General features: G+C 41.6%; 1 protein-coding gene across 4 annotated transcripts in view; it reads right to left on the bottom strand.

The window, feature by feature from the left end:
• RABGAP1L (RAB GTPase activating protein 1 like) overlaps nt 1–17,543 on the bottom strand; it is an 803,631-nt gene that overhangs the window by 704,430 nt on the left and 81,658 nt on the right. For 2 of the 4 annotated variants that reach the window (XM_030206421.1, XM_030206424.1), the window contains exons 3-4: nt 13,036–13,201; nt 1,691–1,886 (exon numbers count right to left, since the gene is read on the bottom strand). In XM_030206421.1, coding sequence (XP_030062281.1) covers nt 1,691–1,886; nt 13,036–13,191 — 352 coding nt within the window. In that variant the 5' untranslated portion in view covers nt 13,192–13,201. Of the gene's footprint in view, nt 1–1,690; nt 1,887–10,140; nt 10,183–13,035; nt 13,202–17,543 lie in introns of those variants that run through there. The other 2 variants (XM_030206422.1, XM_030206423.1) reach the window with 2 other exon arrangements.

A 17,543-nucleotide genomic window follows, 5' to 3' on the forward strand; every position in this document is an offset into this window, starting at 1 on the left:
AAAATACCATATTGTTTCTAATAATGCCTGGGCTATTATTATAAACAATGGGTTTTCTGAAGTACAGGGTGGGTTATTAATAGAGACACCATTCCTCTCTTCCATCCTGCCACATGCAGTAACCGAAATTGCTCTCCTCCGCTCTCCACCCCCCTCCCCCCCGCCCCCATCCACAAGACTGGATCTCTCTTCTTACCTCTCCTTATGGATAGAGAACGATGCATGGACAAAATATGTCCCCGTCCCTGCCCCATCCCCATCTCAGCCCTGTCCCCACAAGCTTTTTCCCCGTCCCCACCCTGTCGCCAAGAACTCTGTCCCATCTCCGTAAGCCTCGAACAGTTATGATTTATATTTAAATCATTTTATTAAAGTACAAAAAGAAACAATACTCTGTACAACTGTCATTTTATAAATCACAAACAATAAAGAACAAGGATCTCTTTCTCCCCTCACAAATGTAATAAGTAAATAAATATCCCTTCCACTATTAGGAAAACTAAACATGCCAAATTACTACAGAATTCTACATAGAAAATTCATGCTAACAAAATACCTTAGTCACACACACACACATACAACACAAATGCCAAATACATAATACCTGACCAAAAATGATAAACATATATTAACCTAAACCCACAAGAAGCCACACCGCAGAAATAGAAAGATATGCATATTCTCCTATACCATGCAAAATATAAAGATCACACATGCCAGAGATGGTATTAGGGGTGGGGGGTGCAACTAGGATAACTACCCCCTGGCCAGAGAGAGCCCTAAGCCTGCTGGAAGCTGAAGAAGGCATGGCCTGGTAGTGGGCTTTGCGATCCCCTCCCAAATTTCTAAATGTGGCAGGATACACATTTCAAATCTGACATATTCTAATCACAAAATAGAAAATAATTTTTTATCTTTTGTTGTCTGATCATTTTATTTTTCAAATCATATTGGTCCCAGGCTCTGGTTTCTGTTTCCCTCTGTCTTCTCAACTCACTCGCCAGGGTCTCCTGCCCATTTGACATTTCTTCTTTCTCCATGCACACCATCCATCTTCCATCTCTGTATACCTATCTTTCCTCATGTTCAGCATCTCTCTTCCCTGTGCACCATCTTCTCTGTGTCCATCTCCCCGCATTCATCACAAGCACTCTGTGTCCCTATCCCCTCCATCTATGCCCAGCATCACTCCGCTGGGTCCCTATGCCCCACCCCCCACAAGTCCAGCATCTCCCTTCTGCATTCCTATTCTCCCCCATGTCTAGCGTCTTCCCTCTGTGTCCATATACCCCCTCCCATATCTGGCATTGCCTGTCTGTGCCACTTCCCTGCCTTTTTCCCCCTTCTCCCCTACAGGTCCCCCTCCCTCTCTCCCTGCCCCCCCAGCCCCCTCCATGGGTCCAGTGCCTCTCCATACCCTGACCGCTGATGCAGGCAAAGACTGAAACATTGTCCATGTCTGGGTCATTCTATAAACTCTACATTGTCACTCATCAGCAGATTCTCTGTAGTTCATCATTGCCCATGGCCAACTACTTGCTCTTTGTTGTTTTATACTTTTTACCATATCAGACTCTGCCAGATGACATTAGCCATCTGTGAGAACTTTAATCATATTTGTCCTCAGGAACTACAGCTTAAAGCATGTTGCATAAACCAAATCAACACTGGTTCCACACATTTTCTGTACCTGTACTAGAGGGGTCCAGAATTAATTGCAGAGGAGGATGCCAATTGTGACTGAATGAAGTGTTTTCAGGTGAATCTCCATCAAAGGACTCACTGGCATTTTTACAGTCAGCTGCATTATTGTTTTCAACGTTTTCAGAATCTTTCAATATCTCTTCCATGGCTTTTTCCAACTGTTCATCTCCATTTGAAACTATCTGTATGAAGAAAAGCAGAAGATTTTTTTTGTAGATTTATTCTGCACTTTCCTCACTAAACAACTGATATTATCCCAGCCTCTAACATTACCGGGTGAGCTTATTTTATTGTATTTTTATTTAAGCAGTAGTCAGAAGAATATTTCTTGCCATCTAATTTCGTGTTCTACTCCTGTCAAAAACAGAACTGACTGGCAGGGGGGTAATTTTATAGCAGAGTGCAAATGTCAAAGTATAAAATAGGCACCTTTTTGGAAAAGGGTTATCGTCATCAGATGGTGCTGTATATATACATGGTTGTGTAAGTCTTTTTAACCTAGGTGACTTCTGAAGGTCCAACATAATATAATCCTTGGAGGGATGGAATTATTGTGTGGATATGTAAATTTGTTATCCCCTGCTTATAATTAGATATATAAGGTGCTACTTTGTAGTATTTTATAAAGGGAACACAAGTGCCTATGTGCCTTTATAAAACAGGCACCTAGAACTATCTCCAGTAACATGCAAATGCTTGTATAGAAATTTACATCGGACCAAAGACAGTGTAAATGTTCATGTATACTCTGCATATATGCGCATATTTTATAAAATTCATATGTATATCGCAATTCTGCACTTACTCTGCCCACACTATGCCACCAGGAACAGTTATGTGCAGTACACATATACACACATGACATCTTATCAGCACACAAATTTGGGTGCAAAATTTTATAAGAATCTTATTCCACATGTAAAATATGCATTCTATATAGGAAAAGTTTTATAAAATTACCCCCTCAATAACCTGTGCAAAGGGATTACTGCTCCTGGAGGCAAAATCGTTTTAAAGCAAAGCTCACCAATCTTTCTGCAGTCTCAACCCCAATTTGTGCATTGGCAGAAACTGTGAGCCACCCCGACAATACAGGATAATGGCGTCCTATGGAACACCTGCCCAGGTAACAAGCCACAGTTTAGGAAGCTCTGTTAAGATTTTCTTTCTTAAAAAATAAAAAATAATAAGCAGCAAACACAGAGTACTTCTAGCAGATTAAGATCCTGTGCTCCAGTCAGTCAGACTACTTGGAATCCACCTCTGTATTCTATTTAGACTACAACGTAAGACAGAGGTTATTCCTAACAAAACAAAACCATTCTTTAAAATTTACCCCACTTGGTAGAATTGTTAGAGAATCCTTCACCTGTAAGCCACTGGTCCTATTTAAAGTCCCAATACAGAGGTATTCACATGGGTCCCCAACAGTTGTTTTTTTTTGCACCCTGACATAATAGCCCAGACAAAATAACCCTTGACAAAATAGCCAGTCACAAAAATAAAAGTATACTAAAATCTTTATTCAATGACATAAGCAAATACCATGTACCATCATAAATCATTAATTTATTCTGTACATACAGTTTAATTCTTTCTAAACTATAACATTCTCTAAATAGAAAATAGACAGATTATGAGCCACACTTTTAAGGAAGGTAATAATATCAGCATTATACATTGGAATAAGCGCCTTTAAATATTTCTCTAGTTGTATATACTGGGTGTCGAATGCCTACACGATAGCACGATAGTTCTATTTCAGTGAGATCTTGTTTCTTGCTAAAAATGATCGACAAGTTTAAATATTGAGGGATGGTGACAGTTGATGGTTTGCTGAAATGCATTTTCCAATAGCATAACAAGGCTCCGATCTGCAATTTCGCCGCCGCCACCCAATGAATGTGTCCTCCCAGTAATCAGTTACTGGTGTTATCTCAGAAGGACAGGTCTGGATGATGTTCTCAAACCCTGCTGGCACATCGTCTATTGGAAGGCAATGCAAAGCGAACAACATCTTTATGTTAATCCCAATGTTTTCATTGTCTCTGTACACACCTGATAAACCAGTATCCTGTACTTTCCTCCAAAGTCACTGTCCTAAATTAAATAAACACGCACTTAAAGAAGAGGCTGGAAACAATTTTGACACCGCATTCTGACTTGCTTTCTTAAAGTCCAATAGCACACTAACGAGGTTCAAATTGGAATTTAACACCAAAAGTTTCTGACACATGCACATGTAAGTTTCTTCCTTTTTGTTCCTCAGCAGAATATAAATTAATGTTTTTTGCACTTCTGTCAATGAAAGCATGAACTGAAAAAAACTTGAAATAAAACAGTTCCAGGGTGACTTAAAATGTCCCATTAATGAATCAGTAAGGGTTTTCCTCAAGAAGGTGTAGATTTTCACTAATTCCAAATACCAATATTTGATTCTAATCGCCAACACCTGAATCCCACAGCAGGAAGTTAGAATTTCTGGATGTCAATGGAAGTTCACTAGGGATATCAATCTCAACAACTGTCCCAGGGTTTGAATAAGGATGATGAGCATGCTTGCATTTATGTTCTATGTCCAGTTGTGAAGCTAAATATGCTGGGAGATGAACAGCCAACTCCAGAGAAATCCCATTGGAACAGTGTTGTATAATCTGCCTTGGCTTTTCCATTCCTTGTTCAGCGTGTCTCCTCATCTTGACAACACTACGAACTGCTTCATTCTTGGAAACATCAGGCGCATTGTGATGTTCAGAAATAGTTGCTACTCTTTGGTTTCATTGGTTAAGATGTCCTTTACAAAATGTTAGCCAACGCCATGACTTACTCCCATCCACATTAGTCAGTGCCTTCCGATAACACTACCTGTCTTTCAGCAACCACTCTTTCCCTTTTTGCAACTCAGAAACCTCCACTGTAATCAACCTACTTAGAAGAGAAGCACATGAAGCACAATACATAGATGAAAATAAAAATGACAAAATAGCCCTTCACAAAAATGTGTGTTGCAATGTTCAAGATGACTTCACAAATGATAAGAAAATATAAACATGACAGAATAATACATGTAATGTAAAGATAGTGTGCACCTAAAGGTCACCATTGACAGATGGCAGGGTATAGCAAAACCACAAATAGCTGTACAAAAACAGGATAAATAGAACATCCATAGGGTCACATGATGTGGGGTGGCATAAAAAACTATCACATTTTCACATCAACAGTGCAGTAAATTTGTGGAGAACAGTCCTTTGACTATGCTATTTATATTGATAGTTTATAATCTAACTGGATTTAACAAAAAGTGCTTTAAAATCCTTTTTTTTTCTCCTTCCATAGTGTGTGTGTCCATAGAGCCCCTCCCCTCCCCCATCAGCTTTTGTTGCACAGGTGGAGCTTCTCTCCACATGGTTTTTGTCTGCACAGAAGCTGGAAGGATTTGGGAGCGCTCAGATAAGATTATTTTCTGATTACCCCTACCTTATAGTTGTGGCGTTGGGCAACTCTCTTTGCAATCTTACTGTCACTGTATTTCTATTATACCAGGAAAAAAAAACCCCTTTTTTAACTGCTCAGATCTCATAATCTGTGTTTCCTAACTAATCTGCTTAGTGGCTATTTCTAATTGATACCTGTATTCTATGTAACAGATTTTAAAATTGCTTATTGGCTATTTATATTGATAGTTTATAATCTAACTGGATTTAACAAAAAGTGCTTTAAAATCCTTTTTTTTTCTCCTTCCATAGTGTGTGTGTCCATAGAGCCCCTCCCCTCCCCCATCAGCTTTTGTTATATTTACATTGCACAGGTGGAGCTTTGATCAGACTGTACCATTTTGGTCCATTCAGCTAGAGAATTCCCTTGATAACAGCACTTAGCTGACACATTGGGACTTATAATAGATACTTTTGTTCTGTTTTCACTGAAGAAAATCCTGGAGAAGGACCGCGAGGGACTGGCAAAAGTACACCTGAGAATGGAGTGGATAAAGCACCGTTCACGGAAGACAGTGTGTATCAACAACTTGGAAAGCTAAAGGTGGACAAAGCCATGGGACCGGACGGGATCCACCCCAGAATACTGAGGGAGCTCAGAGAGGTTCTGGCGGGTCCTCTTAAAGATTTGTTTAATAAATCCTTGGAGACGGGAGAGGTTCCGAGGGATTGGAGAACGGCGGAGGTGGTCCCTCTTCACAAAAGTGGTGATAGGGAAGAAGCTGGAAACTACAGGCCGGTAAGCCTCACTTCGGTTATTGGAAAAGTAATGGAAGCGATGCTGAAGGAAAGGTTAGTGAATTTCCTGGAAGCCAATAAGTTGCAAGATCCGAGACAACATGGTTTCACCAAAGGGAAATCGTGCCAAACGAATCTCATTGAATTCTTTGACTGGGTGACAGGAGAATTAAATCAAGGACGTGCTATGGACGTAATCTACTTAGATTTCAGCAAGGCTTTTGACACGGTTCCCCACAGGAGGCTCTTGAATAAACTAGATGGGCTGAAGATAGGACCCGAAGTGGTAAATTGGATTAGGAACTGGTTGACGGGCAGACGCCAGAGGGTGGTGGTGAATGGAGTTCGCTCGGAGGAGGGAAAGGTGAGTAGTGAAGTGCCTCAGGGATCGGTGCTGGGGCCGATTCTGTTCAATATATTTGTGAGTGACATTACCGAAGGGTTACAAGGTAAAGTTTGCCTTTTTGCGGATGACACCAAGACTTGCAACAGAGTGGACACCCCGGAGGGAGTGGAAAACATGAAAAAAGATCTGAAGAAGCTAGAAGAATGGTCTAAAGTTTGGCAATTAAAATTCAATGCGAAGAAATGCAAAGTGATGCACTTAGGGAGTAGAAATCCAAGGGAGACGTATGTGTTAGGCGGGGAGAGTCTGATAGGCACGGACGGGGAGAGGGATCTTGGGGTGATAGTATCTGAGGACCTGAAGGCGACGAAACAGTGCGACAAGGCGGTGGCCGTAGCTAGAAGATTGCTAGGCTGTATAGAGAGAGGTGTGACCAGCAGAAAAAAGGAGGTTTTAATGCCCCTGTATAAGACATTAGTGAGGCCCCACTTGGAGTATTGTGTTCAGTTTTGGAGGCCATACCTTGCGAAGGATGTTAAAAAAAATGGAAGCTGTGCAAAGAAAAGCTACGAGAATGGTATGGGATTTGCGTTCCAAGACGTATGAAGAGAGACTTGCTGACCTGAACATGTATACTCTGGAGGAAAGGAGGAACAGGGGTGATATGATACAGACGTTCAAATATTTGAAAGGTATTAATCCGCAAACGAATCTTTTCCGGAGATGGGAAGGCGGTAAAACGAGAGGACATGAAATGAGATTGAAGGGGGGCAGACTCAGGAAAGATGTCAGGAAGTATTTTTTCACGGAGAGGGTGGTGGATGCTTGGAATGCCCTCCCGCGGGAGGTGGTGGAGATGAAAACGGTAACGGAATTCAAACATGCGTGGGATATGCATAAAGGAATCCTGTGCAGAAGGAATGGATCCTCAGAACCTTAGCTAAAATTGGGTGGCGGAGCAGGTGGGGGGAAGAGGGGTTGGTGGTTGGGAGGTGTGGATAGTGGAGGGGCAGACTTATACGGTCTGTGCCAGAGCCGGTGATGGGAGACGGGACTGGTGGTTGGGAGGCGGGGAATACTGCTGGGCAGACTTATACGGTCTGTGCCCTGAAAAAGACAGGTACAAATCAAGGTAAGGTATACACATATGAGTTTATCTTGGCAGACTGGATGGACCGGGTAGGTCTTTTTCTGCCGTCATCTACTATGTTACTATGTTACTATGTATGCAAGGGAAATCAGGAACAGTGAAGGAGACGAACACACAATGACTAAGAAATCAAGGACTCTAAAAAAAACAATCTGCTGGATTCTATATAGCACGCCTAGCATTCCGTGCTGAAATCTAAGCATATTCCATTACAAAGTGAATAAGTTAATTGGCTTAACAAGCTAATCAATCTTAATAACAGCACCTAACAAGCCATGAGAACTAATTGGCAATAATAAGAATTTACTTGCACAACTCACTAAGAGTATTTTAAGTGCATGCACTAGAATTTAGACGCAGTTCATCGCAGAAGAGTATTCTGCAATGAACTGCACCTAAATTCTAGTGAATGCACTTAAAAAGGGACGCGATCATGGGCGGGGAAATGGGTGTTTTGGGCGTTCCCAAATGTATGTGTGTAGTTACAGAATATGGCCCAGGGATTTACGCCACATTTTCGTTGGTGTAAATGGAGGCGCATAGTTTTGGACACTGGAATATCAACTAAGTGTATTCTATATACCTTGCCTAAACCTAGGTGCCGCTTATACAATATGCTTAGCCGGAAATGTTTACTGCATGGATTTTTTAGGCGCCTTATACAGAATCTGGCCCAATAAGCATAAAAACCACAATAAGTAAAAAATAATGAATACACTGCAGCAATCAAATTGAAATTAAAAAGAGACATCTAGAAAAATATGAGTAAATAAAACTGAAAAACACATAAGTAAAAAAAATGATGAGCAACACTTAAATAAGACACTACACCAAAAAAAATAATAATAATAATTAAATATATGAATAACAAAGTAGGTGGAAAGAAAAAACTGATATGTAATCACTGTGAGCAAAAGGAAAAACATACAGATGGTGCTAAGCAAACTAACAAACAAACACTAGAATTGGCATCACTATAAATTGAAACAAATAAATGATGATATTTAGCATTACTTATTCTCCAACATAACTTGGAGAATAAATAAAACTAAGACAACAACAACAACAATGGTGTGAGCGATTGTGAAGAAGTAAACTTAATAAGCTTGACTCAGGAGAGAGACCTTGGGGTGTTGGTGTCAGAGGATATGAAGGTGAAGAAACAATGTTTCAAGGGACAGCCGTGGCCAGAAGGATGCTAGACTGCATAGAGAGGGATATAACCAGCAGAAGAAAGGAAGTGTTGATGCCCATCTACAAGTCATTGGTGAGGCCCCACTTGGAGTATTGTGTTCAGTTTTGGAGGCCGTATCTTGCTAAAGATGTAAAAAGACTGAAAGAAGTGCAAAGAAAAACTACCAAAATGGTATGGGATTTGCGTTGCAAACCGTACGAGGAGAGACTTGCTGACCTGAACATGTATACCTTGGAGGAAAGGAGAAACAGGGGTGACATGATACAGACGTTCAAATATTTGAAAGGTATTAATCCGCAAACTACTCTTTTCCGGAGACGGGAAGGTGCTAGAACTAGAGGACATGAATTGAGGTTGAAGGGGGGCAAACTCAGGAGTAATGTCAGGAAGCATTTTTTCACTGAGAGGGTGGTAGATACATGGAATGCCCTCCCGCAGGAGGTGGTGGAGATGAAAACGGTAATGGAATTCAAACGTGCGTGGGATAAACACAAAGGAATCCTGTTTAGAAGGAATGGATGTATGAAATCTTAGCAGAGATTGGGTGGCGACGCCAGTATTTGGAGAATAAAACCGGTGCAGGGCGGACTTCTACGGTCTGTGCCCTGATCGTGACTGAATAGATACGGAGGGACTGGAGTGTAAATTTTAAGGGGCTTCGACGTTAGCTTCAGAACTTTTAGTACAGGAACAGTGCTGGGTGGACTTTTACGGTCTATGCCCTGAGAAAGGCAGGGACAAATCAAACAGGTATACATATAAAGTATTGCATACCATGTAAATGAGTTTATCTTGTTGGGCAGACTGGATGGACCATTCAGGTCTTTATCTGCCGTCATTTACTATGTTAATCTTTAAGTATTAGAAACCATTGTAACACCTGCTCCACTGATGTCCAAATACAACCAAAGTATTGAGCCAGCAGTTTAATAGCGTATAAGATGAAAAGTAGAAAAAGTACATGAAGACCATAGTGGAAGTGCCCATGTGCAGTGTGCAAATTCATTAGTGTGATATATTCCAATATAAAGAACAAACATACCACTATGAAAAGGGTCAACATCCATAAAATAAATTGTACAAAAATAACGCATCAAACCTGTCAGCGTTGAAAACAGTTAAAACTGCCGTAAAAAGAAAAAGCACATAATCAAATAGAACAAAAACTAACCACATATCAAGAAAGAATGTATAAAGTTGAAACCCTTCCCACGCACAACGTCTTCCAACACCCCCTGGATACTACCAGAGGAGAAGAAACTCCTGCACTTCTGACGAATGTATTTTATCCGACATATTGCTGATGTAATTTTTCCATGAAAAAATCTAGACTAAAAATTTTAAAGAACAGGGGAATTGATTCAAATGAAGGCACATTCCCCAGTGAGAAGGGTCAGGAGCATTTGCGGTACCCTTTCCAATAGCAGTGATGCAAGAGAGGGATCAGCAGGAAGAAAGACTACAGCACTTTTAAAAGGGATTACTCCCGAGATTCCCATTTTTTTCTCACCAAATGACATCAGCAATTCATCAGATAAAACACATTCGGCAGCAGTGTAGGCGTTTCTTCTCCTCTGGTAGCAGGTTTTGGAAGACATGTTGCGCGTGAACTGTAGACTGTAAATAACTGAAAGAAAATAAACTCCAAAAAGTGAAGGTTTCATCAAAGCTGCATTAATAAATGCACCACTTTAATACAGCAATCATCTACAACTAAAAGTCAGATGGTAAGTGTGTGCTTTGCCTGATTGAGCCCTTTTGACAGCGGGGGGGGGGGGGCTAATTTGTCAGGGACTATATTGTAGGCAGGCTGTTTTGACAGTGGCTATTATGTCAAGAGCTTTTTTGTTACTTTTTTTTCATTTGGGGGGCCCCCGGGGGGCTTTTTTGACCTGGTACCATTTTTTGATCACAATTCACTTAACAAAAACTAGTAAACATCCCATTCATTTTCATGGCAGCGTCTATTCTGCACTTTTTTATTTTTACTATAGACCCTTCTTTCTACTTCAGCCATACTACCGTATATCCCACACAACCATTCCCTCCTTTGCTTATCTGCAGCCATCAATCTTCCACTCCGTTGAGAACCTGAGCTCCCTTAACTGTCATTGATGTTCTACCCTCAGCACAGCACAGTAGTACAACCCAAGCCTCTACCCATCAGGCAATTTATGATTTCCTAACCTGATGTCCAATCTCTCCACCTGCATAGTCTCCAAGCAAGATTTGTTTTGCACGGATTTTTCTGTGCCGTTTATAGAATGCTCAATTTGTGAGCAACTTAAAAAAAACCCTGCACCTCTGTAACTCCCCACCCTAATACATTTTATCAATACTGCACTAACCCCTTGAGGGATGTTATATCCTCCTTGGGAACACCTCTGTACTTGGTCCATTTGCTTCTTTATTACCCACTCATGCACCAGACTATCTGGAGCCCAACTAGGTACAAGGAGGCAATTTTATAATTAAGCACCCCTTCAGCACTTAAAGCTGCATTTTCAGCACAACCACCAGTTATGCTAAAAGGTCTCCCTAAAGGTGTGTACGGTGAAAAGACAGTGACAGTCATCCATTCTAAGACAACGTGAATTGAGGTTGAAGGGGGGCAGACTCAGGACTAATGTCAGGAAGTATTTTTTCACGGAGAGGGTGGTGGATATGTGGACTGCCCCTCCCACGGGAGGTGGTGGAGATGAAAACAGTAATGGAATTCAAACAAGAACGGGATAAACACAAAGGAATCCTGTTTAGAAGGAATGGTTCCACGGAATCTTAGTGGAGACTGGGTGGCGACACTGGTAATTGGGAAACAAAACGGGTGCTGGGCAGACTTCTACGGTCTATGCCCTGATCGTGACTGAATTGATAGGATGGGCTAGAGTGTAAATTTTAAGGAGCTTTGACGTTAGCTTCAGAACTTATCACAAGAATATTGCTGGGCAGACTTGTACGGTCTGTGCCCTGAGAAAGGCAAGGACAAATCTAACTCAGATATACATATAAAGTATCACATGCCATGTAAAATGAGTTTATCTTGTTGGGCAGGCTGGATGGACCGTACAGGTCTTTATCTGCCGTCATTTACTATGTTACTATGAAACATTAAATTGGGGGTAATTCTATAACTATAGACCCCATTTACTAAACCAATTCCTGGCGTGGCAATGCTGACAAAGCCCATTCACTTTGAATTGGCTTCACTGGCATTGCCGCATGGGAATTGCTAGCGCAGTTTGGTAAAAGAGGCCCTATGTGCCTACATACAGATGCACAAAGGGAGCCTACTTTCCTGTATAGAATACTAGCATATCCAGGAATATGCATGCAACTTCAAGGCCCTCAAAGGAAATGGCCCCGAGTACCTGAAGAATAGGATGATCCTCCACACACCGCCAAGGACACTAAGGTCCTCTCAAGGAATATCACTAACCACACCCTCTCCAAAAGACATTACACGATAGATACCTGCCACAATCTGGAATGCACTGCCTGAAAAGCTCCGCTTAACACAAGACTATCTCTACTTCAGGCAACAGGTGAAAGCTTGGCTCTTCAACCAGGCCTTTAATGGAAGAAGTAACTAACGTGTTAGTCTCACTCACACACACAAGAAGTGACTCAGGCTGCACATACTGCAGCAAGACATGTTTACCCACTCCTACCCTAGCTGAGATTATATTTAACCATCTCTCTGGCCTCATGTGCAACTTTCTTTAAATCAGTCACCTTACTTTCTAACTCTTCTTACTCTCTTAACTAACTATATGTTCCATCTTTGCTTTACCTTTCACTATCAATTAAAATGTTGTATTACATATTGTGTTGACATTGTAAGTAGTATTCTATTGTATGATATCATCACTCTCTGGTCTTTAAAGTGCTCATTTGTCTGTAATATCGTCCAGTGCTTTTTAATGATGGATGCTGCTACCTTATCAGATTGACTATTATATTTAAGGATGCAGTTCAGGCTAGCCTGAACTGCATCCTTAAATATAATAGTCAATCTGATAAGGTAGCATACATCATTAAAAAGCACTGGACGATATTACAGACAAGTAGTATACTATGCCATACTTTGTACTGTTATTTGAATATTGCTACTGCTGTAATTGCCTATGTTTGATCTATTCTTACTGTACACCGCCTTAAGTGAATTCCTTCAAAAAGGCGGTAGATAAATCCTAATAAATAAATAAACTTACAATATTCTGTTAGGTTACGTATGTCAATTTGCTAATATTCTAAACATTAATGTGCATGACTGGCATGTAAATATTAGCAGTAAACTAAACTAAAATGAAATTAAAATAAATATATGTTGGAACTACGGAAATGTTTACTATTCACTATAAATCAACAAGTAAAAAAAAAAAAAGAATTAAAAAAATATATGTACCTGGAGTTGAGGTTTCTCATCATCATCTGCTCGCTGGTGCACCACAACAAATTCTTCACTGTTTAATGTGGACACAGAATCAGATGACCCACTAACCTTGCATAATGAAGACCTGTCCTCCATTGCACGATTGCAGCCCCTTGGTGCTGTATCCATTTGATCACACCTGCAGAAACAATGCAACAGCTTCAGAACCTGGAAAGAAATTTTAAATAACCATACCACAGTCACACCTGACCGATTCATATAACACGCATCTATGTATCTATATAATGTACTCAGGCACTGGATGGGGTCTTTCACTTCTGGGCAGGGCATGTCCATGTGCAACCTGCTCCATTGCTGCTAGGCTAGGAAAGAAATACCCCCCTCCCCCACTTCTCCCTCAGTTCCCTTAACTGCTGATGAGTCTCCACCACTACCACCACCAGGATTCAGACTACTGGGGAAAAGCAGGGGGGATAAACCAGGGGCTGGTGAGGAAAAGGCGAGAAACTGAAAAGAGTAATAGTTGGGTCCATGTCTGTATTGGGGCTGGGAAAGGGAGTGAAATGTTTGAGACACAGTTGATGGAGGTAGATTAGGGTGAGGTGAGTTAACAGGGATAACGGGCATGAACAGACACCTCCAGTACACTTTATGTTAATACTTTCCATAAACATTTTCAAAGTAACACAACAGTTACTGCAATAGGCCATGTTTTTAGTCTACTTCAAGCAACACATGCAGAATGGGAATAATTTTGTTAAAAAGTATGCATACTCAATTTGAAAACCTGTCCAGTTTATGGTTGATACAGTTTTCTAATGAATGTTTGGCAAGTTCTGCATAAATATGAAGTAAATCACTATTTATTCAGAACCTTGTGTTTATTAATATAAATAATGGACAAATCAGATGGTGTCAACACATTTTTATATGAAAGAACATCTTTCTCGCAAAATACTGCAACCTCAAAATACAGGATTCTTTGAAGGCAAGGAGTAGATGAAAACGAGGCTACTGAGACTAGTACAGGATGTGATCATTAGTAGATGTTGGTTGAGTTGAAACACAGGAAGATCCACTCTAAATATCACAACATCTTCACTTTCACTTTCAACCTCTTGGATCCTTTGTTCATTTTTAGCACTGTGATTATAGGAAAGATTTACTATTTGCAGAGAAGATGGATGTTGTTTTATATGCACGTGCATTGTTAACATCCGATGCAACTTTTTATCGAAACATGGCCATGTCAGGTTATCATGTTTAAAGTTAACAAAGTTGAGAGATTCTTTGATATTACACTTCCCATCATTTAAAGGTATTTAAAGCTAGCATTTGGAATGGATTACCAAGAGATCTTAGCTATCTGAATAATTACTTGGTGTTTAGGAAGAATTTGGAAACTTGGCTATACAGTATCCTGTTAAGATTTTGGTGCTTTACCACCATTATGTAGGAATTATTGAGTTACTTAATTTTGTCCAGTTTTTTTTTTGGTGTCTCCACTGCTGTTAAGTCTGGAAGTCTGTACTATTTTTGTACTTCTCTGGGCTATTCACAGTTTGTTTGTTTTTTTATTATGTAATCCACGCTGAACTTCACAGGTATACGCGGAATATAAGTAAAGTCATTGAGTTCTTATTTTTATTTTATTTCTCTGGTGGTGTTTATTTTTGGGGTTTTGTAAGTACATCTTAATCTTTCTTAGTCCATCAAGAAGGTCATTTTAGAACTCCAAGCAGAGTTGATTGTATCTGTTGAGCTGTGAGGGCAATCGCCAGGTCAAACGACCACAGGACCGCCAATCGGGTATAGTCCAAATCTGTGTCTTGCAAGTAGCGGTGATGAAATGCAAGAGGCACTTTATCCTGGGGCAAGAGGCATTTTATCCTGGGTCCCTAACATCAAAGCTTCATTTAAAGTGTCTTGAATATCCTCACTTAAGTTCTCCCAGCCCAAACTGTGGACATAGTGGTGAAGCTGCAGCTAAGCATAATAGTCAGTGGGTGGAAGAGAATACACCCACTGTAGCTCCTCAAATGGGCACAGCTTACCTTCCTCATTTAAGAACTTGTATAAATAAAGGAGAATCAGAGATCACCAGCGGGGAAAAAAAACAAAATACTCTGTGCCTGGCAAAAAATCAGGATTGTGAAACAAAGATAAATAGGGGGTTGCCACCGATTAAAAATAGCGACGTTTGCAAAGCCAGCGCCATGCCACTCGAGCCGAGTGAAGAAAAGGGTTCTCCAATATGGATTAGAAGGGCCTTCGGGATGTCGTATGTAGCAGCCAACTAAAATGTTCACAGCCTAAACAATTCTAAAGATGTCATAGAGAAAAAGTTAGTACCCCGGTACCAGTCATTTATATGTCTCAAAGTGCATGCTACAGTTAAGTATCTTATATTTAAGCAACCCCCAACCCCCCATGAACCCTTGGCTTCAGGACAATTGAAATAGGAAGTCTGGCACAACAACCCCTCCGCAAAAACCTCTGTAACACTCCATGCACCAAGCATTCATCCCGAGCCTTTAAATAAAGGGGGAGCATTTGAAACAGAGCCAACGGGGCACCTGCAGCCTGCGGCTGCTCTGGAGACTTCCCTCTGTTATGCTCCGCTCGCCTGATGCAATTTTCTGTTTTTGCGTGTGAAGGATGCATCAGAGGGAAGGCTCTGGGTCAGACAGCAGTGGTGAACTGGTGGTACCACGAGGCTTATGCTATAGGTTGTGACAGCCATTTCGAAGAGGAAGCCACGATGGCCACAAGCAAGCAGGCATCGCTGCTGCTCTATTTACCGGTAGATCACCAGGAATTGAGAAGACAGGCCTACAGGGATGGGAGGGAGGATCCATGGTAGCTGTCTTTTGCTGTTATGGGAAGGTAGAAGGGGGTCAGAAGGGGACTGTCTACTGCTGCTACAGGGGGGTAGGGGTGTCAAAAGGGGGCTGTCTGTTGCTGCTCTGAGGGGTAGGAGGGAGGAAAGGAGGATCAGAACACTTAGGATGGTACCCAGAAGTTATGTGGGTGCTAGCTGATAATCAGTGCCTACACCCACAAAGCTAAGAAGGCATAGTTATAATTGCTTTTTAAGTGGTCCTATATGCCTGCACCCACATATCTGCTGGCTCCTCCCCAACTCCACCCCCATAATTTTCCCATACAGTCCAGTTGCCAAAAGGCCACTTAGTGCAGATATTCTGTGGCACTGTTTCTCCAGTGTTGCATTGAATTCAGACTTGATGGAGTTCTCAGGTCTATTCTTTAGTTGTCTATCCTATGTTTGAGGCTCTGCCTGTATTCTGCAGGAGTGATAGAAGTGAGGTGTTCTGAAGTATCTTGGTGATGACGGCAGCTCTATGAAGACGTGTTGTGGGAGCTGTCCCGACAGCCTGACCAGGTTTCTAATATAATCTCCACAATTTAATGAGAAGCGTTTTGTAAAATACAGAGGGGTTCAAGAATGTCTCAGCCTGGACATCTCAATTCCAAAATGAACAACCTATTTAAAATGAGCTTTCCTGTGTGGCTCTATATAAAATACCGACTTCTATTAAATTAATACCAAAAGTAGAGGAAGGGAGCGACGGGGGAGGGGGTAGGGATCTGCAATTGAAATGTTCGTGGAGAGGTCTCGTGGCATTATAATTGAAATGGTTACTGTCCTGCTTATAATCGAACGAGAAAAACGCCCAAGTTCCGACCTAAATCGGGAGATGGACGTTTATCTCAAAAAACGAATAATGCGGTATAATCGAAAGCCGAACTTGGACGTTTTCAACTGCACTCCATCGCGGAAGCGTACAAAGTTGATAGGGGCGTGGTGAAGGCGGGACTGGGGCATGGTTATCACCCGAACAGAGATGGGCACCTTTCACCGATAATGGAAAAAAAGTATGCGTTTGTAGCTAGAATTTAGGGCACTTTTCCTGGACCCTGTTTTTTCACGAATAAGGCCCCAAAAAGTGCCCTAAATGACCAGATTACCCCCAGAGGGAATCAGGGATGACCTCCCCTGACTCCCCCAGTGGTCACTAACCCCCTCCCACCACAAAAAAATGATGTTTCACAACTTTTTATTTTCACCCTCAAATGTCATACCCACCTCCCTGGCAGCAGCATGCAGGTCCCTGGAGCAGTTGTTAGGGGGTGCAGTGGACTTCAGGCAGGTTGACCCAGGCCCATCCCCCCTACCTGTTACAGTTGTGCTGCTTAATGCTTATTAGTCGTCCAACCCCCCCCAAACCCACTGTACTCACATGTAGGTGCCCCCCTTCACCCCTTAGGGCTATAGTAATGGTGTAGACTTGTGGGCAGTGGGTTTTGAGGGGGATTTGGGGGGCTCAACACACAAGTGAAGGGTGCTATGCACCTGGGGGCTCTTTTACCTTTTTTTTTCTTTTTGTAAAAGTGCCCCCTAGGGTGCCCGGTTAGTGTCCTGGCATGTGAGGGGGACCAGTGCACTACAAATCCTGGCCCCTCCCATGAACAAATGCCTTGGATTTATTCGTTTTTGA

This window comes from Microcaecilia unicolor, chromosome 6 (genome assembly GCF_901765095.1).
Source record: "Microcaecilia unicolor chromosome 6, aMicUni1.1, whole genome shotgun sequence".
Lineage (NCBI taxonomy): Eukaryota > Metazoa > Chordata > Amphibia > Gymnophiona > Siphonopidae > Microcaecilia > Microcaecilia unicolor.